The sequence below is a fragment of the Phyllostomus hastatus genome, unplaced genomic scaffold, assembly GCF_019186645.2.
Source record: "Phyllostomus hastatus isolate PE091 unplaced genomic scaffold, TTU_PhHast_1.1 phas_scaffold_93, whole genome shotgun sequence".
In the NCBI taxonomy this organism is placed as follows: domain Eukaryota; kingdom Metazoa; phylum Chordata; class Mammalia; order Chiroptera; family Phyllostomidae; genus Phyllostomus; species Phyllostomus hastatus.
In genome coordinates this window covers 10,287,127-10,310,758 of record NW_025334042.1, presented here as the reverse complement: position 1 = coordinate 10,310,758, position 23,632 = coordinate 10,287,127, and the positions used below count along the sequence as shown (strand labels likewise).

Below are 23,632 nucleotides of genomic sequence, written 5' to 3'. Positions count from 1 at the left end.
CGGTCCCGGCCCGCGGGCTGCGGTCGGCCCTCCATGAGGCTGCTGGCTCGGGCCCGCGCGGCACCGACGCGGGGAACGCGCTTCGCGCTGACTCAGCGGCGGCGGCGGCTGTGGCTGCGTTAGCTGGGCCCTAGCACGCTTTCCCTTCCTGGGGCGCTGACTCCACCCGCCTCCTTTTGCTAGCTTGCCGGCCCGGCGCCACGCAGGAGAAGGCGCCAGGGGACGCGGAGCGGCGGGAGGCGCTTGGCCCCGGCCAGCTCGGTCTCCGGTGTTAGCCCTACGGCCGTGGTGGAGAACGACAGCGACGAGGACGAGAGCCGTTCTCCCCGCTCCCTGCGTGCGGCACCGCTCCGTTTTGCTGATCGGTCTTCGGGAGCACGGGCGGGGAGGCGGGATGGAGTGATAGGGAAGGTGACTTGGGGCTCGGGGGCGGAGGGACTGGAACCTGGGGAGGATGGACTGGGAGCCGGCTCGATCCGAGCTAGGCTATGTGGAAGTTGACTGGAAGGACTGGCCCAGGGGGCCCCCACACTGGGGAGGGGTGCGGGCCGGGGGCTCTCCGTGGCGGTGCAGCCGGAGGCTGGGCAGGCTGGGTGGGGTGCGTACTAGATGTGGCCGCCGCGGAGCGTGTCCCGAGTGCGTGGCCGCCCGTTGCTGGGTGTTTCATCACCCCCATTGCCACGAGGCTTCCTTTAGGGGAGGATCCGGGGGAAAGAAGAGGACAAGGCCGGCCAAGGAGGGTCAGCATCAGTAGTGGACCCCAATTTAATAAACATGACCAAGCCCGTTTGTAATAGTTACAGCATGTCTCACCTGCAGAGGACTTAAACTTGATCGCCTGCCCCCCAACCAGGACAAAAAAAAAAAGTGTTATTTCTGTATAGTAATTTGCCAGCAGGGACACGCCATTTCTTTTCGACCCTTCCTCACAATTCTGCAGGAGTGATGTTTCCTGTAACCAGAAGAAAAGGAGTACTTTTTCAAAGTGCTAATTAGTTTTTACTGGAGGAAGTTACGTTTTATTAAAGCGACTTGTCAGCGTGGTGTTAAAGCTGGAAAGGTTCAGTGACGGTCCTTGAACAGCTTTCAGTAGGCGTGGAGGAATTTTTCCATACTGATTCTTGATATAATGGCTATCCAGGAAAAGTTAGGGCTTAGTATTTTAACTGTTTTGCTCGTATTTCTCCATAACATTTGCTAGATGCGTAATTGAGGTGTTTATCGCATTGTAACAAATGTTTAAGCCTGCAAGTCTGCCTTTTTAGAACTTGTGTTCACGCGCAACCTTTTACGGGGATAATTGTCACATTTTCACACAGGCTGTAGCTTTTAAGGTGTTTGCGCACAGTAGATAATTTCCCATGTTCCATTGCATATTGATTATTATCCAGGTGTTATCTCTGAAGGATTATTTCTGTACTGACAACTGTAACAAGTTTATGTTTCCTTAGGTAGTTTGTTTTGCCATGTTTTATCTCAGGACCGCTTACTGCTCCCTTGGTAAAAGCAAAGGGACTTGGCCAAGCTTGAGCAGTTTTCCTTAAAACCATGTCAAATTCAAGGAATCTTTAATAGGACTTCTCAAGCTGGGATTTCTAGAAGCTCAAATTTGTCCTTGATAACTGTGTGCATTTTTCAGGGGAATTTTCTTGTCATTTTTTGGCTCAGAGTGGGGGTGGGATGGGGGTATGCCTTTGCGTTTTCCCATCTGTTTAAAATGCCAGGGTACTCCTATGATATGATAAATCTAGAATGCTCCAAGTATTTTCCATCCCCCACATGCCTAGTTATGAACTGTAAAAAAAGACCTATTGAGGACTCAGTACGTGCTAGACATGCTTTACATATCTTACCTCATTGAAGTCTTTACAACTTTATGAGGCAGATGCTCTTTTTCCTGTTTTGTAGAAAGGGTGCTCTTTCACATTTTGCAGCTGTTCACATGGCCCCAGCTTGAAAATGACAAGATTGGAGTACAAATCCAGGTTTTTCCAAATATTGTGTCCTACGGACACAGTGATAAGTATTCAAGACAGTTCTTGCCCTTTAAGGTCCATGAGAGAAAACTAGTAAGCAGGCAGTGACTGTCAACACTTAGGAGGGGCATCTAATCCAGTTTGCCAGAGTCAGACAATAGGGGTCAAGGAAACCTTGAAAGAGGTGACTTCTAAGCTGAATTCTGAAGGACAGGCACAGGTTAAAGAAGTAACAAGACAAGAGTCGTGTGTGCTAAAATGAAAGGCAGAATACCACTGGCCTTGGGTGGGAGTGTGGATTGGTGAGGAGTCATTCACAAGTGGATCTTAATCCTGACGGCAGTGGGGAGGTACGAGCCTTTTTGTAGTCTGCTTTCTTCAAGGCACTTAGCATATGTCCTGATTTATCCTTTGATTCGGGCATGCTCAGGAGAAGACAGAAGAGTGTATTGTAGAAGGGGGTCCTCTAACCTGGGTCTGATCCTAGCCTCCTAGCCTTAAATGGCTGTGCCCCCATTGCCCACCCCTTAGGCTCTTGGCCTCTTTAGGCTCTGATCTCCTCTGTTACAGTAATTCAGCCAAGCAACAAAAAAATTGAGGCCCCACAGCCTTTTTAAGGCCTGGTCTTCCTACCTCATAGGCCTTGAGAGAATGCTTGTGATTTTCACATCATTTAGAGTTTGTTCCTTGCTTCCTCAAATAAATATGCATACCATCAAAAACCAAGTTGTCTTTGGGGTTTATCATGTTCTTACTTGAGATTGTTAAGACACTGTATTGTGAAAAAGTGTCTTAATTTCCAGAGAATTTAAAAATATATATTCTAAAATAAGAATAGTACTAAGTTGTTTGTCAATTTTTATAGCTATTATTAAAAAACACTTTTTGAAATACATGTCTAGAGTTGGCTGGCAAGAGAATCGATCTGTAAAAACTAGCCCATTGTTCAAAAGCTAAATGAACCCGTTTTTCTCACTCTTCTATTCCTTCCTCTTTTCATTTGAATTCTCTTGAAGTACTTATAGACACTCCATTAAGGGTATTGAACTCTGAGGTCACTACTTAGCCAGGCATTCTAGTTTTCTTTAAGCTTGTGGTATTGATATATGGAAGTAGGCAGTTATAATTAGCATAATAAAATCTGGATTTGTCATTTTTTAAATATAGTTGTACAGTTTCATTTTTAAGTATGTACTGGAGCTAGTACATAATAACATTGCATAAATTAATGCTTCTATGTAAAGTAGAAAATCACTTTCTATACTTCTGAAAAATAAAATTTGAGAACCTTAATGGCATACTTTAGATTTTAGAAACTACACATTTGTGAAATATTTAGTGGGCTCATTCTTGAGACTTTAGGCTCCTTTAGTTGTAATTTGGATAGTTTCAAAAGAAGTTGTTGTTTTTTTCATTTTTAGAGAGAAGGGTAGGGAGGGAGAAAGAGAGGGAGAGAAACATCCATGTGAGAGAAAAACAGCAATCATTCCCTGTCAGTGTGCACCCTAGCCTGACTGAACCCACAACCCAGGCATGCGCCCTGACTGGAATTGAACCCACGACCTTTTGCTTTGTGGGATGACGCCCAACCAACTGAGCCACACTGGGCAGGGCTCAAAATAAGTTTTTTTAAACACTTTAAACTTCTTTCCATAATATCCACTTCTTATGGTATTCTGGGTAAGTATCTATTTTGTTTATCAAGTGTTGTTTCCTTTCCACTTTTTTGTGTGTCTAGATGTTTGTGGATTCTTCTGTGGGATCTGAGGGCACGTCTGTTGGAATCAGAAAACTCCAAGTATAGCAGCAGGATGGATGAACAGGCTCTTTTAGGACTAAATCCAAATGCTGATTCAGACTTCAGACAAAGGGTAAGTTAAGTCGGCTTAATTTTTTAAAGCATGTTACCACAGATTTGGATTAGAGCACTTGAATACAAAATACATATGATAAAGGTTTAATTTGGGTAGAAATAAATAGAGGTAATCAAATTTGAGGTATATGAATATATTTCTGAATACAGAAACTGTGAGGGCTGTGATTTAAATTCTGTTAAACTGGCTCAGCAAAAGGATTAAAATCTCATGTGATTCAAGGTAGGTCTTTGTGTCACATCAATCATTATTGATAATTATTGAAAAGTTGTAATGCAAAGGACTGTTGAAGGGACTTTCCATAGTAGCAGACATGCATATTTTGTTTTCCCATCACATGGCTTAGGGTACACAAGTTGTTTAACCCTTGCATTCCTGACGGTTAGCATCCTTGTTGTTTAGTCCAGGCCAGCATGTAAATAAGCAGTTACGATATGCCATGTCTTTGGTCACTCAAAGTGATCCCATGGAATCCAGTATGAAGTGCTGGGATATTTGGGTAAACGTAAACAATTAAACATAGTGTAGTCTACACCTGTAATTATGACTGTAGCTGGATGATAAAAGAAGAATCTAAAAAGCAAGCCTATACTTAAATATTTAAAGATATGTGGGCACTTTGAAGTGTAGGGTGAGTGGAAGGAGAGGCATTTTCTTCTTTTTACTTCTCATAGCAAAGGATATATTTTATAAATGAGCTAAATGAAGTTAACAGTTTCACTAAATGTTACAGCACTTTCTGTTGTGCTTTTAAGCAGAAATTTTTTTAATAATAAAAAAAATTCTGGGTACTTTTTAACATAGCACCATGTACATGCCTCTGCTGTTAAATAAGCAACCAGCCCTACAGATAGAGGGAAATAACAGTAATTAAGGATTAAATATCTAGCTAATTGCAACATATCTGTCCGGCTGGTTAGGACATCAAAAGACATTAAAAGTCCAAGTCTTCTGTGCATAGCCAAATGTTCCCTTTCATAGAAGTTTAAGCTAACCCCTTTAAACCCTTAGTCACACAGTTGAAGCATCCCAGATCTTTACCTTTATTCTGGCTTGGTATTGCATGGTTATTATAACTGAAAGCCTTTTAGTATTCGGTTATTAGCCTTCTCTGTTGTTTTTTGATGTTCCTTTTAGGAAGTTTTTTTTTAATTTACCATCTGACAGATTTTTTCTTTAATGTGCCATGATTTTCTTTTCAGAAAAGTAAAACCAATAACTTGTTAGTGTTTTTAATGCAGAAGTTAGCTTTTCATCAATAAAATTAGGTTCTATAAGTCACAGGTATATGTAGTTGAGGCTTGATTTGATACCTCATTAAGCCAGCCTGAGAGACAATTAGGATGAAAAAGAAGGAATCTTAAGGAAAGGTGAGTTCTGATGGTCCTGATGTCGGTGTCGGTAGTGGGAACTTAATTCAGCTTGGCCGTAAGGTAAATGACTGCCCACCCACACAGTTCTGTTTCCTACACGGGCAGTAAAAGTAGGTGCACTGACTCTCTTGCCACTTAAAGACAGAAGACCATTAAGAAGAAGGTATGAGATAGCAGAACAGTGTAATAAAAGCTTTGATTTGTTCATCATTGCCAGAAAAAAAATTTTTTAATGCGGCTAACATGCATTTCAAGTGCAAAATCTAGTTAAACACTGAAAACTTTCTAGCTATTGAATCTGTTTTTCTTGTGAATAGAATATCTGTCTTTAGCTTAAAACTTGCTAATATTTAAAGAAAATGGTATGTTAGTGATAATTCTAGCAGCTGAATTCCCATCCCCCTTTTTTTGGTAAGTGAAATATTAGGTAGTAATGCAACATACATGATTAATTTCCACCTTTTTGCCTGTCCTGGCCCTTGAGAATAGTCCTGAAGGAAACCCTAGGTTTCATGAAATATTGTTACACAACTACTGAACTGTATTCTTTTATAGCTGCTTGTATGCCTTTATTTTTATTTTCTGAAGACAATTATTATTTATACTTTAGATAGTATTTGGGGATTTCCATTTCCACACCTTCATTTATCTTGGTTCTCTGCCAGTGGCAGCAGCCACTGAGACCACAAAGAAAACCCATTCCCTCATTCATACAATTACATAATACAGGAAACTAGCACCTAAAAAAGTGGGGTTTTGCTTTTTTTTTACCTCTAATCCAAAGGAAAAAATAATTGCACATCTTGGCCCTGTATATATGTAATATGCATAAATGTATGTAAATACATATACAAATTCATAACTAAAACAAGTTCCACAAGATAATATTCTTGCTAAGTGCAGTACACTCTGCTATTTTCTGTTGTTTTATTTTTTAAATTGTTAACTCCAGACTGATAAAATTGATTTTATCACCAATGAGACACAAACCACATTTAAAAAAACAATACTGATTAATCAAGGTGATGTAATATAAAATTGTACACTTGAAATTGATGTAATTTTATTGACTGTGTCACCCCAATAAATTCAATTAACAAAAATAAATTTGTGTATTTACTAATCAAAATTAGGTTCCACTAATGCTTTTTAAAAATATATTTTATTGATTATGCTATTATAGTTGTCCCATTTCCCCCCTTCACTCCCCTCTACCCTGTACACCCTCTCCCACCCACTCCCCCCCTTTAGTTCATGTCCATGTGCCATACTTATAAGTTCTTCAGCTTCTACATTTCCCATACTATTCTTACCCTCCCCCTGTCTATTTCCTACCTACAATCTATGCTACTTATTCTCTGCACCTTTCCCCCCTTTCTCCTCCTCCCACTCCCCTGTTGCTAACCCTCCATGTGATCTCCATTTCTGTGGTTCTGTTCCTGCTCTAGTTGTTTGCTTAATTTCTTTTGGTTTTGCTTTAAGTGTGGTTGTTAATAATTGTGAGTTTGCTGTCCTTTTACTATACATGTTTTTTCTTTATCTTCTTTTCTTAGATAAGTCTTTAATGCATACTTTAACATTTCATAAAATAAGGGCTTGGTGATGATGAACTCCTTTAACTTGACTTTATCTGAGAAGCACTTTATCTGCCCTTCCATTCTAAATGAAAGGTTTGCTGGATAGAGTAATCTGGGATATAGGTCCTTGTCTTTCATGACTTGGAATACTTCTTTCCAGCCCCTTCTTGCCTGTAAGGTGTCTTTTGAGAACTCAGCTGACAGTCTGATGGGAACTCCTTTGTAGGTTACTGTCCCCTTATCTCTTGCTGCTTCTAGGAGTCTCTCCTTCATTTTTATTTTGGCTAATGTAGTTATGATGTGCCTTGGTGTGTTTCTTCTTGGGTCCAACTTGTTTGGGACTCTCTGAGCTTCCTGGACTTCCTGGAAGTCTATTTCCTTTGCCAGAATGGGGAAGTTCTTCTTTATTATTTGTTCAAATACGTTTTCAATCTGTTGCTCTACCTCTTCCCCTTCTGGTACCTCTATAATTCGGATGTTGGAACATTTAAAGATGTCCTGGAGTTTCCTAAGCTCCTCCTCGTTTTTTTTGAATTCTTAATTCTCCATTCTTTCCTGTTTGGTTGTTTCTTTCTTCCTTCTGGTCCACTCTATTGTTTTGAGTCCCAGTTTCCTTCCCATCACTGTTGGTTCCCTGTGCGTTTTTCTTCATTTCTTTTATGGTAACCTGCATTTTTTTTTCATCTAATTTGCGACCAAAATCAGCCAATTCTGTGAGCTTCCTGATCACCAGTGTTTTGAACTGTGCATCTGATAGGTTAGCTATCTCTTGGTCGCTCAAAAGGATGAGTTCTGGGGCACTGATTTGTGCTTCTGTTTGAGCCATCTCTCTCTCCCTTTTTTTTTTTTTTTTGGTCTGGTCGCTCCTGTTATGGTGAGGGGCAGAGCCTTAGATGTTCACCTGGGCTGGGCACCCTAGTCGCTAGATTGTGACGTTGTATGTGAGGGTGGGGTCGAGAGGGAACAATGGCGGTAGTTCCGTTCTCCGTGGGATCTCAGTCCCTTCTCTGGGATCCTGGGTTGCGCACTCTGCCCTGCTCCACAGTCGCCGCCTCACTGGGTCTGCCAGCTGGCGCTTGCGAACTCAGGGTCCACCTGCTGCAATCTTGGCGCCCCAGATGCCTTACGCGCTCCCGGTTGCCTTATGTGCCCTATTCTCTGTGCCACGACCCCGCGCCCAGCTGCATGTCTCCGCCCCTCCTACCGGTCTGGATAAACAGGTCTATTTCAACTTCTTGGCTGTCCGACTTCCATTCAGATAAATTTTCTGTCAGTTCTGGGTGTTATTCTGCCTCTAAATTGTTGTTGTTCCAATCTTGGTTGTGCGTGGAGGTACGGTGAGTCCACCTATGCCTCCATCTTGCCGGAAGTCCCAGGTTCCACTAATGCTTAATATTCCTTCTACTTGGTGTCAGGGTTTATATCAGTATGTAATTGCTTTAAAAATCATCTAGCAGTGTTTCTAGTTTATATGTAAATTTCTGGGCTGTTTATATTTATGGTACTTTTCACAAGTTGTTGAGATTACTATTTGTCCATTGTCATACGTGAAACCTGCATCTGTCATTGATGCCATTTGAGACATGCAAATGGAAGAGTCACAGAAGTCACTCCTCGTCTTCCCAGCAGTCTCGTAGAGAGCACACAGACTTTGTGCTACATTGAGAGCACATGTGCTCTTAAAGCAAGCCCTGAATTCAGGAATGGAGGTACGAGAAACACGTTGCCTAAAGCTTTGACTGTGGCAGTTACATGAGTACTTTCTCACATTCATATCATGCAGTTTTACTCTGATTTTAATCTCACATTTTAGGGAATTTACATAATACAGTTGAACTGAAACAGTCTCCTCTGTTTAATTGTAGACCAAATGGTGTATGGAGTATGCTTTGTCTTTTATAATCACCTCTTTAATAGCCTATTTGCTATTAAATAGGAAAAAAATACCCTGTGTATAGCATTTTAAATTGCTTTTGACAAGCACTTGTATGTTTTCTTTGTCAAGCCACCTAATGATCCAGCAAGGTCTGATGGGCATTTTTGTGTTGTCTCCTTGGCTGTAGGGAAACAGGTTTGAGTATCTAACTGATGGATTTGTCTTTTATTTAACCTTTTTTCTAGAGTGATCACTAAGTGGCACAGATGCAGAAGCCCAAATTCAACATCTTAACTCGTTTTCTTTAGATTCACTGATTTGTTACAGGTTTGACGCTCACAGAATATTTGTTTACTGTCAACAGGTCATTGAGATTGACAATCCAAATGCATTTTTGCTTTGCAATCTTACAGGCCGTGGCCTATTTTGAGCAGTTAAAGATCTCCCCAGATGCCTGGCAGGTGTGTGCAGAAGCTCTAGCTCAGAGGACGTACAGGTAATGAAAACAAAATTTACACGGCTCTCAGAATTTAAATTTCTGTGAACTTGATGGGACTGTTAAATTTACCTGTATTTAGAGAATGTTTCCATGTAAACATTTTGTGATTTGTGTTTTCGGAAACCACTCAGGATAGAAATTTTTTAAAAATAGTAAACTAATAATTTGGCCATCCCAAGATTGAACTTTTAGTAAAACTATCCTTTGCCTTATGCCATGTACCTGATAGTAGATCCCAACTGGAATACAATAGAGTAAAAAAAACTCCGTATTTTCTTATGATGTGAATGATAGTTGGTTTTCTAAAAAGTTGCTAAAGGAGGTAATCATACATTTTACTTTAATTTAAAATATATATGCATTCAAATGACCAGTCTTGATGCTGGACCAGGGTCTTTTCTTTGTGTACATGCTTCATCATTCTTATGTTGATCAGACCCATAATCCATCCTCTGCAGTTCCCACTTTGGGTCTCTGTAGTGGATTGAGGAACAATGAATGCAGGTTCCTAAACTTTTTAGTTGTTTGCCCCCACCTCTCCAAGTTTTGGGGTTATTATCTAGCCCCCATCACACATGTACAAGGATCTCCCCCGTGCAATGTGAGTTCCGGGGAAGTCTTTCTAAAGCATTCAACTTAATTTTTACAAAAATAAAAACTCTCATTATAGTCATGTCATTAGTTTATATAATAATTAACTAACTTAATTACTAAAGAGATACAACTAGCATAGCTGTAACACAGGGAAATACAACTGACTGGCTACAGGCAAACACCTTGCTTCTGTGAGAAGTTCCTGATGGTTAGTGGTGGCTCCTAGTGTAGCTTTCAGCATGCTGTGGGTATCACTTACTACATTTTTACAGCCGAAACCAAGTGCTCTATTTTAGGGAAAAAGTTGATTTTGAGAACATCTGTATGTTTTAGAGTAAATAAGGACTAGCTGTTAAGTAAAGGCTTCATATAGGTTTTTTTTAATTTTTATTTATTGATTTGGGGGGGAGGGAGGGAGAGAAACATCGATTTGCTATTCCACTCACTGGTTGATTTATCCACTCACTGGTTGATTTTTGTGTGTGCCCTGACGGGGGATCAAACCCATAACCTTGGTATATTAGGATGACACTAAAACCAACTGAGATACCAGGCCCAGGCAGTTTATTTTTTGAGTAGGAAATCGAAGTCTTGTATAACAAGTTAAGGCTTCAGTGTCACCCATGATAAGGATAGAAACCCTAAAGTCTTAGAAGAGATGCCAAATAAACCTAACTTTAACCAAGATCAGACTTCCAGTCAAGATGGATGCATAGGTAAACACAGCTCGCCTCCTTGCACAACCACAGCAAAAATTACAACTAGACTACAAAACAACTATCACCTAGAATCATCAGAAAATTGAGCTGTATGGAAGTCCAAAAACCAAGGAGTTAAAGAAGTCACATTCATCCAGATGGGTACAGTTAGAGGTGCAGAACAGGCTGGTCCCTCACGCATGTGTAGTGAATACAAATCAAGAGTGAGGTATCCCAGTACCACACCAAACCACCCAGCCGAGGGTTCCAGTGCCAGGAAGGTAAGTCCCCGTAACTTTTGGTTATAAAAACCAGTAGGGATTGGGGCAGCGGAAGAAACCAAGGGATTCTCAGGAGTCTCCTCTTAAAGCTCCTGCAAGACTTAAGATTTATGCAGATTCACTCCCCCTGGGCTTCAGCATCAGGGCAGTAACTGGAAGGGCACCAGTGGTATACAGGGAGAAATTGAAGTGTCTGGCTTGGCAAGTGCTTGGAGATAGCTTCCTCTCAAACAAAACTCTAAGGGTCAGGCAGCAGCATTATCCCCTTTCTGAGCCCTCCCCACACCGAGCCACAGAGCGGCACTATATCGCAGATTTCATCAACCTGGTACACATGGGTTGCACTGCCATGGGGATTAATTACCTAAGGTTCTACCCCATCCAACTTACTTATGGACTTTTCTACAATTGGCCACACTACTAAGACAGGGAGTCAGAGCAGCTCTACCAAATACATAGAAACAAACACAGGGAGGCTGCCAAAATGAGACAAAGAAATATAGCCCAAATGAAAGAACAATAAAACTCCAGAAAGAACTAAACAAAATGGAGATAAATAATCTATTACATGCAACATTCAAAACATTGGTTATTAGGATGCTCAGAGAACTCATTGAGTACTTCAACAGCATAAAAAGGACCCAGGCAAAAATGAAGGTTACACCTAGTAAAATAAGAAAAATTTACAGGGAACCAAGAGGGGAGTGGATGAGGCTGAGAGTCAAATCAATGATTTGGAACATAAGGAAGAGAAAAACATTGAATCTGAACAGCAAGAAGAAAAAAGAATCCAAAACAAGGCTAGTATAAGCAGTCTCTCCAACAACTTCAAATGTTCCAACATTCGAATTATAGGGGTGCCAGAAGGAGAAGAGGAAGAACAAGAAATTGAAAACGTATTTGAAAAAATAATGAAAGAAAAATTCCCTAATCTGGTGAAGGAAGTAGACATGGAAGTCCAGAAAACACGGGGAGTCCCAGACAAGATGGACACAAAGACAACACCAAGACACATCATAATTAAAATGCCAAAGGTTAAAGATAAAGAGAGAATCTTAAAAGCAGCAAGAGAAAAGCAGAGAGTTACCTTCAAAGGAGTTCCCATAAGACTGTCAGCTGATTTCTCAAAAGAAACTTTGCAGGCAAGAAGGGACTGGCAAGAAGTATTCAAAGTGATGAAAAGCAGGGACCCACAGCCTAGATTACTCTATCCAGCAAAGCTATCATTTAGAATGGAAGGGCAGATAAAGTGCTTCCCAGACAAGGTAAAGGTAAAGGAGTTTATCATCACCAAACTGTTATTATGTGAAATGTTAAAGGGACTTAATTAAGAAAAAGAGAATCAAAACAGTGAACATTAAAATGGCAATAAATTCATAACTAAAAATAATTAAATCTAAAAAACTAAGTAAACAAGCAGACCAGAAATAGAATGTTAGATACGGAGATCATTTGGAGGGTCATCAGCTGGGGAGGAGAAGGGGGTAAGTGGGGGAAAAGGTGCAGGGATTAAGAAGTACAAATTGATAGGTATGAAATACACAGGGCATGTTAAGAACAGTATAGAAAGGGGAAAACAAAACAGTATAGGAAATGGACCAAAGAACCTACACATGACCCATGGGTATGAACTGAGGTTGGAGGGAATTGCTGGAGGGAATAGTAGCAGGCAGAGGGGGGAAAGGGGGGAAAATTGGGACAACCGTAATAGTAAAATCAATAAAATACATTTTTTAAAAAATATAAATCAGTAGGTACAGAATAGACAGAATGATATTAAGAACAGTGTAGGAAATGGAGTAGCTAAAGAACTTACATGCATGACCTATGGACATGAACTAGGGGATGCCAGAGGGAGTGAGGGGTACCAGGTGGAGGGAGGCAAAGGGGGGAAATTGGGACAACTATAATTGCATAATCAATAAAATGCGTGTGTGTGTGTGTGTGTAATATTTAAAAACCTAACTTAAAAAACAACTTTTAAGAGATTAAGTTTCATCTTATGGGTGAAAATATTTTGTTTGGTTAATTCATATTTTCTAAATGAAGATAACATCTCCAGTCTTGTATTGACCAGCTTTCTATATGAAAAATTTGTTGCATGACTAAGCCTGGCTCAAACCAACTATCTTGGATAGATTGTTATTCACTAAAGGGACTTTGTCAGAGTTTCTAGCTGGCTCAGTGCAACTCTGGCTCACCCCTTAAGAGACCATTGAAAGTTGATAATTGGTGGATACTGATTTTTGCTCCCCCTTTTTAAGGGCAATATATTTGTAGCTTGGTTTTCTGTATGAGTTTTGAGGCTAGACTGCCAGTCCAGGTGACTCCACTTGTTTTGGATGTGGCTGCAATAGTACTGTCTGGGGTTGAATTTTAAGTATGACTGTGATGGCCATCTCTGAGTTAATGCAGCCTCTGGCAGTCATTCTAACACCTAGGGTTTAGTAGTTTTCCAGGAAACCTAACATCTGGAATGTGGGGGGTGTGTCTTCTGTTTGCAAAGCACTATACTTAAGGTGAATCTTAATTTGTTTGGTGGTTCTGCTTGCTAGATTTAGTGGAGATATTGAATGTTGTATAATGTTGAAAATTATTTTATCTTTTTAAACAAATAGATATGAATTAATAAATAAGGTCAGTAAGTAGAATGCCTGTCAAAGGTCTGATTTGAGAAGCTTTTCAACTATGTTGTTTATTGATATTTTATCTTTTTTCCCAATTTATATATTCTGTTTATCTAATTTTCTTTTTTCTTTTTCAGTGATGATCACATAAAGTTTTTCTGCTTTCAAGTGTTAGAATATCAAGTTAAATATAAGTAAGTCATTTTCTCACTGTTTGACTCTGAGATTTGTGGGGAGAAGCCTTTTTTTTTTTAATTAGCTTTTCTGTTTTTAGAGAAACCATAATACAGGTTGTAAATTAACACTGTATATCACATCCACTTTATAGATGTATTTTGATTTGTCCCAAAAGTTTTAAAAATATTGAATTTGTTGGTTACATATAAAAATTCAGCCATTTCAACAGGGAGGAAAAAATAGATTTCCAGCTCCTCTGAAAATATCAGAAGCTCTAGCAACACCCGGCCTGTCTTTCCACACTACAGCTCTCTGTTGGGGCTGAGTGGCAGCATAGACACTTGTGTTCAGAGCCCCGCCTTAATTAAGTGAGAACAACAAACCACTGCTCAGAGGACCATTAGCCTGTCTGTGGATTTATTCTGTAATCCACAGAACTCAGAACGTGGTGATATTTCCATTTGGGAAATGTGTAGCTGCCATATTTGCAGTGTAAACTGAACCACAGATCAAACTACCAGTAATACCAATATTGATACCCTATCTGCCACTCCTGCACCTGTCTTTTCCTTAAAGCAGTGATGAGAGAGGGCATTCTCAATTTATTTGGGGGAATTTTAAATAATTGTGTATTATACAAATTTTCCTTTTCGATTGTATGCAAGGTGTTTATTTTTAAAACTGAAGATATCAAAAACATAGCCTTTATTATTTTTGTCTCTTTTGAACAGATACTCAGAACTAACTACTGTTCAGCAACAACTAATTAGGGAGACACTCATATCTTGGCTTCAGGCTCAGGTAAAATTGTAATTTCATTCAGTACCTCAAATTACTGGGTATTTAAATTTTTATTTTTGCAAGAATTTGCAAGTTTACCCCAGAAATGTTGGTCATTTATCCTCCATTTAATCCTGTAGCTCCTTTAGAAAGTGCTTGTTTTAAAGATCATAGGTTGATGAAAACTTAGCAATAATTTTAAATTGCATCAGTAGTAACTGAAACTATTATGCTTTCCATGACACATTGTGGAAATGTTAGTCTTAAAATGTAATTCGTCTTAATACTTGACAAAAGCAACTTTCTGTTCACTCTTAAAGGTGAGCCCCCCTCCTACATGGATGTAGAGTACAGCATAGGGAATGTAGTCAGTGACATTGTAATAACTACCTGTAGTGCCAGGTGGGCTCTGGACTTATCAGGGGGGATCACTTTGTAAATCATGAAATGTCCAGTCTTTATGCTGTACACCTGAAATTAATGTAAAATAAAATTGAATGTCAACTGTAGTGGGAAAATTTTTTTAATGATAATTTAAAAAATAAAGGTGAGCCCTCCTGAATACACTCTTCACAAAGACCTGTTTTCAAAGGCAGAGTTCTTTATCACAGTATGATTTTTTTTGTTAATTTTAGCTAATCTTAATGACATATAAAAAGTTGTATGGTTAGAATTTTTATTTTCCCATGAAAACCAAGTAGCTAAAGGCAAATCAATTGAACTTTTTCTTAGAAAAATTATAGGAATCAGTAAAACTTGCACATGAAACTTTCCTCTGAGAGTTTGAGAATGAGAAATAAGTAGCTCCTTTGTTCATTTGATTGTTCCCCATCTGCTCAGTTGTCTGAATACTTTGGAAAATTTCAAGTGTATTTGTTGCACAGGTAATCTAGACCATGTTGAAGTGTGATGTGTTTTGCCTGTTGATGTTAAATAAGTCAACAATGTGCTTGAATCTTTTCAATTTACATTTAATTTCATGGACTGTTTCTCTGATTGCCAGATGCTGAATCCCCAACCAGAGAAGACCTTTATAAGAAATAAAGCAGCCCAAGTTTTCGCCTTGCTTTTTGTTACAGAATATCTCACTAAATGGCCCAAGTTTTTTTTTGACATTCTCTCAGTAGTGGACCTAAACCCAAGGGGTGTAGATCTGTACCTCCGAATCCTCATGGCTATTGATTCAGAATTGGTGGACCGTGATGTAGTACATACATCAGAGGTAAGTAATTTCCCATTAATTTCTAGTAAGGAGCATGAATCTTATTTTTGAGACATACATTCTTAAGAATTATTATAGATTGACTCAACATTTTGAATTTTGTTTTACAAAGAAACTTAAATTTTGGATTTTTTCTCCCCAAGTATAGGTTGAAATTAGAGTATTGTTTTAGATTTTTTTTTTAACTAGGTGAGCACTTTCTTTGGTGAAAAACACAAATTTATTTTCTATGAATTTGTAGAAAAATGTGGTCTGTATTTACTGCTATATAGTCATTGAGGAAGGAGCATTGCTTATGAGTCAGTGCTGGGTTCTTCTGTATTCTTGGTCACATAGCCCTTCACCTTAGTCTTTCTGTATTTCATTACCTGATACAACTTTCTCCTTATTCCCAAAGAGCACAATAGAAATAGTTTAATTCAAGTGTGTATAATAATTTTGAGTTCATTGTGTATCTGACATTTATAAAGTTTATCATCATGCATTGAAGTTATTGCCATTCTTTTTAATCATGTTTGTATTATATTGAGCAGTAACTTACCACATGCCTCAGAGTTTTAAGTAATAGATATTTACAGTTTGTGTTTAATAAGAGATTAAGTCTGGCATGAGGAAAAGAACAGAAAAAGGAAATAGATACATCAGGTATGATTTTAGAGCTGATAAATAGGAAATGGGTTGACAAGCCTGGAAGTTTAGTGGTGAGGTAATTTATTGTGTGCAGTTATTATGATGTGAAACATTATTTTGTGGGGTAGTCTGCTTTGATTGCATGTAAAGTGTTCTGTTTTGTTTTTAGGAGGCTCGTAGAAACACTCTAATAAAGGATACCATGAGGGAACAGTGCATTCCAAACTTGGTGGAATCATGGTACCAAATCCTACAAAATTATCAGTATACTAATTCAGAAGTGACATGTCAGTGCCTTGAAGTAGTTGGGGCTTATGTTTCTTGGATAGACTTATCCCTTATAGCCAATGACAGGTAAGCATATTTTTAAAATATAAACCGGCAAAATACGGTATGTGAAGCTTATGAGTTTAAAAACATTATAACAATTTTATTCCATTGCCAGGTTTATAAATATGCTGCTAGGTCATATGTCAATAGAAGTTCTAAGGGAAGAAGCATGTGACTGTTTGTTTGAAATTGTAAATAAAGGAATGGATCCTGTTGATAAAATGAAACTAGTAGAATCTTTGTGTCAAGTATTACAGTCTGCTGGGTTTTTCATCATTGACCAGGTCAGTAAACTTATGTATAAAATTTTAAAAATTGTTAGAACAAACCAGTATAGGTAGTAATTTGAATATGCTTTCTTTTTTCTTTTAATGTTAGAAACTCTTCTTGAGATTATAATAATGAAATACTGTGTCCTGAAAGCCATAATGTTTCTGTAGTATTTGTCTTAGGCGATGGATTATACCAGTTCTTAAATTTGAAAATCAGGGATGGTGCTTTCAGGTGCGCATTTCTAACAAACTCCCTGGTGATGCAGATGCTGCTAGCCCACAAACCATACTTGAAGTAGCAAGGGACTGTGCTATTTACATGACAGTGCATTTTGAGCAAAGGTACACTTACTTATAAATGTTATATTTTCATCATACTTTTGAATCATTACTCATTTGAGCTATTAAGATTTAACCCCAACAACTCTGTGTGGTAAATTAGTAATTTAGATACACAGTTTGAAGGTTATTTTAATTTTACCTGTGACAGTGATAAAGAATTACTAAGAAATGTTCATATTGCCAATAGGTCAGCAGCAGGGCTCCAGTGGGTTCCTTATTGACAGACGAATAGTATCGCTTTCTTACATCTCTTAATAATCATCTTATTTAGTCTCCGGTGAAAGACATAAAAGGTGAAGGTGAAAATCTAATTTTATAGGATAACATCATAAGGATAATTAATGACAAACTAAGTTTGTGTTTTGGCTGTAACACTGCTGTGACCTTAGGCAAGTAATTGTGATCGCAGTATCTCCGCATCACGGTGAAGGCTCAAATTCAATCTCAAATTCAATAGTAACAGGAAGCACTGTTGTAAATTGTTGCACATGCTATAATATGACCGCACCAATATTAGAGCATATTTACTAAGTTCAGTAGTTTAGAGAGAAGGTTCTAAAAACTACACATCCCATCTGTGTTTTTAAGCTTTTAGAAGTCAGCAATGTCTACAGGACTATAGTCATTGAAAACAGTTGCTTTGAAGAGCACTAGTGTATAATGGTAGAAGAATTCAAATTCTAAAAATGTCCCAGTCGAAATGATAGAATTGTCAAATGTCTAATGTTTTAAGTTGAATCCTATAATTGGCACTCGATTCATAAATTTTGGGTTTTCCCTCCTAGTCTTAGGTGGGTGGTTTAAATTGAGGACTGTTTGATTCCTTTTAGGAAGAAGATGTTGACTTCCTCGCCAGATTTTCTAAATTGGTAAATGGAATGGGACAGTCATTGATAGTTAGCTGGACTAAATTAATTAAGAGTGGGGATATCAAGAATGCACAAGAGGCACTACAAGCTATTGAAACAAAAGTGGCACTGATGTTACAGCTACTGATCCATGAGGATGATGATATATCTTCTAACATTATTGGATTTTGTTACGATTACCTTCATATTTTAAAACAAGTAAGTCCTTCTTTTAACTTTTTTTCAGTGGATAATATAGAATTGGAAAATAATAGGAAAAATGAAAATAGCCATAAGTCTACTACCTAATAACATTTATTGTTAAATATTAATGTATTTCCTTTTTCTTTTCTTTTTTAAACTTTTTAGCCAGAAAACAAATTGCTAGGTTCTAAAATTCTTAAGACTAACAACAAGCTTCAGAATTAATTATAGGTTTAGGTTATTTTTTCATTTTTAAACTGTGTTTATTTCTAAATACAGTAGAAATTTTGTTAAATACAGTTTACTTTAATTACATATATATTATATTTTATAAATAATTTTTTACAATGAAAATTTCTCTCAGAGAATCACTTCCAGTGAGAACATAAAAAGGCGCCCTGGCTGATGTGGCTCAGTGGATTGAGCACCGAGCTGCAAACCAAGGGGATGCTGGTTCAATTCCCAGTCTCTAGGTCACATGCCTGGGGTGCAGGCCAGGTCCCCAGTAGGGGGCACTCGAGAGACAACCACACATTAATGTTTCTCTCCCTCTCTTTCTGCTTCCCTTCTCCTCTCTCTAAGAGTAAATAAAATATTTTTTTAAAAAAGAACTTAAAATGGCAAGGTATGTGTCTCTATATTATAGCATGTAGCCTTTTTAAGAATTAGTAACTTCTCATTATAACATTAGATGAGAGAACCATTTTTATTTTATTTATATTGAATTAGTTGAATCAAGTCAAGCTTAAAATAATTTTTTTCCAACTGAGTTTAGGTTCCGTCTGTTATAAATATAACGTATGTCTGCATGTGTACTTTAAGAATTTTTCGGCAGTGTTGAATAGTATGAAGAAAGTTCTTATCACTATTGGTAATCCCATTGTGGCTCTCATAATGGATTTTTATGCTTTCCTGCCTTGTTTAAAAACAAGGTGAGATCAGACTTCACTGTCCTATAACCTTCTTTGCTGAATACACTGTATCTTTAAAAATCAAGTTCATCTCCATGCCTTTGCCTGTGTCAAGTTATTTATTAAATGTGGTGTTGCTAAATCTTAGGTACATTTTAAAAATACAAGGTGGGGCAAAAGTAGGTTTATAATCATGGTTATGTGAAAGAGTTTATTCTTGTGTTTTTATTAATTAATGTATTATTTTTCATATGAACAACTGCAAACCTACTTGTGCCCCACCTTGTATAGAAAGGAGCTGCCAAACTACCCTCCAGAAAAGTTGTTTTTAAAGGTGTTATTCGATTAGAAAAATATTCTGATAAGCAAGTATAACTTTAGGAAACCTAATAAATTATTGCTTACTTTTTAACAGCTTACAGTGCTCTCAGATCAGCAGAAAGCTAATGTAGAGGTAATTGACTTCTTTTTTATTCTTTTAAATTAGTAATAATATCTGTCTATAATCTGCCTGGAAATAATAGCTTAATTTCTAATTTTTGAAATTAAAGGAGACTGACAAAAGGTATTTTATTCTTAATTATAGGCAATCATGTTGGCTGTTATGAAAAAATTGACTTATGATGAAGAATATAACTTTGAAAATGAGGTAAGAATTTTGCATTGAGCCCTGGCGTGTGGTTCAGTGGACTGAGCGCCAGCCTTCGAACCAAAGGGTCACTGGTTCGATTCCTAGTCAGGGCACACATGCGTCAGTTGTAAGCCAGGTCCCCAGTAGGGGGCACATGAGAGGCAAACACACATTGATGTTTCTATCCCTCTCTTTCTCCCTCCCCTGTCTAAAATTAAATAAAATTTTTTAATTTTTTTTAAGAATTTTGCATTGAGGAGAAATCACTTTTATTGTTGACTTACATCAAATTAATATTTCAAGTTTTGATTATTTTAAAATCCTTTAAGACAAATATTTAAAAAATTAATGTGATTTATATCACCAACTTTAGGTAAAATTAATGGAAGCCTCCTAATCCTTCATGTTTGGTATTTGGTGCCTTTTTAAAGTAATCCTTTTTAAAATACTTTGTAGCACTGAACTTTATAAAATATTGACAGTATTTTTGATGATCTTGCCTTACTTTGTGTTTGACCAGAGTGGTAAGTGGAGGCCCAGTCAGTGTAGACAGCAGACTGGAAATGAAGTATTGAGCTCCCTGGGCTTGTTCTGGGTAGAAGTCTTGTCCAGGGTTGCCAGAGAGTCAGCTTCCCATGAAACACAAGGGCCATCAGGTGCTTTCTAGTAACTCAATCATGGCATCTACTGTGTAGTTGTGTGCTAGTATCCCATTCCTTACCTGGGGCATTCAAAAACCTTGAACTATAAGAGGATTGTCGTGATGGTGAGCAACACACTATGCACTTACAAAGTGCCAGGCCCGTAACATATAATAGCTTCAGTCATACAATATTACTACAGTTTTTACAGTGGATAGAGAGATACAGGAATGTAAACAAAGTGCTGAAGTTCTCACAAAACCCAACAGGAACAAATTCTGACTCTAGACTCTTATCCTTAAACCTCCTTCCCATACTGTTTCGGTTCTCAGCCTTCAAGGTTTAGGCCTGTGTTCAGAGATACTTATTTGGGAGCAGGAGGGGAAAGGCTACTAATAAACCTGGTGCAGTTTCCTATGTAAATGAATATTGAGGAAAATTGGAAGTATTAAATTCGTAAATGCAGAAAACTGTCAACTCACCATTTACCTGGGTTTTAAGGTATTTTAATTTTTAAAGTGAGAATTTTAAAATATACATCATAGGGTGAAGATGAAGCCATGTTTGTAGAATACAGGAAGCAGCTGAAATTACTGCTGGACAGGCTTGCTCAAGTTTCACCGGAGTTGTTGCTGGCTTCTGTTCGCAGAGTTTTTAGTTCTACACTGCAGTAAGTTTGTTACGTTCTAACAGGTCACGTCTTTCCTTTCTCCCTGATGATCCTCTACCAAATGATTCATGTGCTTCATTAATCTGTTGACTTACTAAGATCCTATGTATATCTCTGAAATAATGTACTTATCACTTTGATTTTCTTGAGGGAAATGCTGCTTTTTGGAATATAAACAACAAAATGGATAGCATCAGTCATTTCTAGTTTTGTGATATAAATTATATTGCCTGACAAAAAATTAACAGTTGTTATGACTTTGCAATAATTAAAGAGGCTTTTGTTGGTGTCTTTTGATTCTCGCATCACTAGTTGTATAGAAAGTTTATGTTCAGATTTCAGTGATATATGATACCTTGGCAGGAACTGGCAGACTACTCGGTTCATGGAAGTTGAAGTAGCAATAAGATTGCTGTATATGTTGGCAGAAGCTCTTCCAGTATCTCATGGTGCTCACTTCTCAGGTGATGTTTCAAAAGCAAGTGCTTTGCAGGATATGATGCGAACTGTAAGTATACTGAAAATAATTTATTTGAATATAATTTTCTGTTTTAACTATAAGCTAATGGGGGGTTCCTGTTAGAGCTTAGTATCTATTAATACTGGGGCATTTTGATATTATAGCAAATAAGGATGGATTTCTTAATTTTCTCTTGCTCTAGTTGGTAACATCAGGAGTTAGTTCCTACCAGCATACATCTGTGACATTGGAGTTCTTCGAAACTGTTGTTAGATATGAAAAGTTTTTCACAGTTGAACCTCAGCACATTCCATGTGTACTAGTAAGTATACATTTTACTCTCGATTTTTGTAATTTTCCATGTATTTCAGCTAATGAGCCGATAGTGTTCTGTTTTTCTATCTTTTATAACATTTTCCAGAGCCAAAGCTTCTCAAAAACTCTTGAACACACGGAAACTAACCCCTCTCTGTTTCTTTTCAAATGTCTGACTAATCAGTCACTTAAAACAAGTCTTCAAGGGTCTGTTTGTGTGCCATGTAGGTAGTATATACATGTATACACACACACATCTGGTTCCTGCCTTCTAGAAGCTAAGAAGTAAAATTTGATGTGAATAAAAATGTATCACACCAGCAGCAGCAAAAGTCTTACATATGCGCAGACATAGTAAAACTGTCTCTGTTTCTTTAGATGGCTTTCTTAGATCATAGAGGTCTGCGGCATTCCAATGCAAAAGTGCGGAGCAGAACCGCTTACCTCTTCTCCAGATTTGTCAAATCTCTCAAGTAAGTATAAAATTTCAGCTGCTATGTTTTATTCTTATATTTAGGATCATCAGATATGACCTGTAAATTATTCTCTAAGAGCCTGTGGTAGACTCATTTGTTTTCTGTTATATGACATTTTTTTAAGTATTCCTTCTTTGTATCATGTTAGGATGACTTCTCATTCATTTACTTTGTTGACTAAAAAGCAATTTGTTTGCATAACTATATAACACTAATCACTAATAACATTATATAATTACTTATTTAACTAACAATTTTATTGCTATGGATCAGTGTATATGACTTCTTTGAAATTCTAAAGAATATATTCCCTGGAAGTACATTTTTAACTAACCTGTTTTGTATTCTTTACAGTTGTTAGTATGAAAACTGCTGTTTCTTAGGCTTATAAGGTGGTAATTAAAAAATATTGTTGCTTTTCTTTTTTAAATTATATTATTATAGCAGTTTATTACTGCTTTAGAAACTTTAGTAGTATAAAAATTAACTATTATTAAAATGTAATGACTTGTAACATACATGTTATTTTAAGATGCTATAGTTCTAAAATAAAACATTAATCCTATTTGACATTTATCAAAAAGGAAAAATAGGATCAGAAAATGGAAAGCTATTACAAAGCTAACTAGGAAATTGAATAAACTTTTGTGAAAAATAAAGTGGGGGAGGATTTTCCACAGCTGTTAACTCAGATGAATGTACATGAATCCAGGTCTGTTAATGATTGACTTGAGTTCAGCTTCCACGTCCGTATAAATAAAAGAGGAAAATTTTTAAGAAATGACTGGCAGAGGAGGAAATGAAGAAGTCTTTCATTAAATACACCCTTTGTCAATGCAGTTACCCTGCCATCTGATTTAAATATCAGACTCTTAAATTTAAACTCTTAAAATTTGAATATTTCCCCTGGCTGGCGTAGCTCAGTGGATTGAGTGTGGGCTGCGAACCAAAGTGTTGCAAGTTCGATTCCCAGTCAGGGCACATGCCTGGGGTGCAGGCCATGACCCCCAGCAACCGCACATTGATGTTTCTCTCTCTCTCTATCTCCCTCCCTTCCCTTTCTAAAAATAAATAAATAAAATATTTTTAAAATGTTTGAATATTTGAGTATCAACTCAAATTTAAACTCTTAAAAACAATTCACTTTAAATAAAAACAGTGAACTTCAAAAGACTGTAATGATAAACAAAAATGTTTCACCAAATTCTCCGAACTGGATAATAAATGATCAGATTCAGGTAACTTTATTTTATCAAAAGATCATGTAGTTAATCCTTTTTTTTTTAATGTTTTATTGTTTTTGCTTTTATAGTTGTCCCATTTTTTTCCCCTTTTTCCCCTTTCTACC

At 37.6% G+C, this 23,632-nt stretch overlaps 1 protein-coding gene across 1 annotated transcript in view; it reads left to right on the top strand.

Moving 5' to 3' along the window:
• XPOT (exportin for tRNA) overlaps window positions 1–23,632 on the top strand; it is a 41,771-nt gene continuing 18,139 nt past the window's right edge. Inside the window, exons 1-15 of the mRNA XM_045829302.1 lie at window positions 1–411; window positions 3,715–3,847; window positions 9,090–9,172; window positions 13,513–13,569; window positions 14,284–14,353; window positions 15,336–15,554; window positions 16,354–16,538; window positions 16,630–16,798; window positions 17,959–18,195; window positions 19,507–19,545; window positions 19,678–19,740; window positions 20,909–21,033; window positions 21,397–21,541; window positions 21,696–21,815; window positions 22,187–22,281. Of these exons, the coding sequence (XP_045685258.1) occupies window positions 3,788–3,847; window positions 9,090–9,172; window positions 13,513–13,569; window positions 14,284–14,353; window positions 15,336–15,554; window positions 16,354–16,538; window positions 16,630–16,798; window positions 17,959–18,195; window positions 19,507–19,545; window positions 19,678–19,740; window positions 20,909–21,033; window positions 21,397–21,541; window positions 21,696–21,815; window positions 22,187–22,281 (1,667 nt within the window). The 5' untranslated portion in view covers window positions 1–411; window positions 3,715–3,787. The remainder of the gene's footprint in view (window positions 412–3,714; window positions 3,848–9,089; window positions 9,173–13,512; window positions 13,570–14,283; window positions 14,354–15,335; window positions 15,555–16,353; window positions 16,539–16,629; window positions 16,799–17,958; window positions 18,196–19,506; window positions 19,546–19,677; window positions 19,741–20,908; window positions 21,034–21,396; window positions 21,542–21,695; window positions 21,816–22,186; window positions 22,282–23,632) is intronic.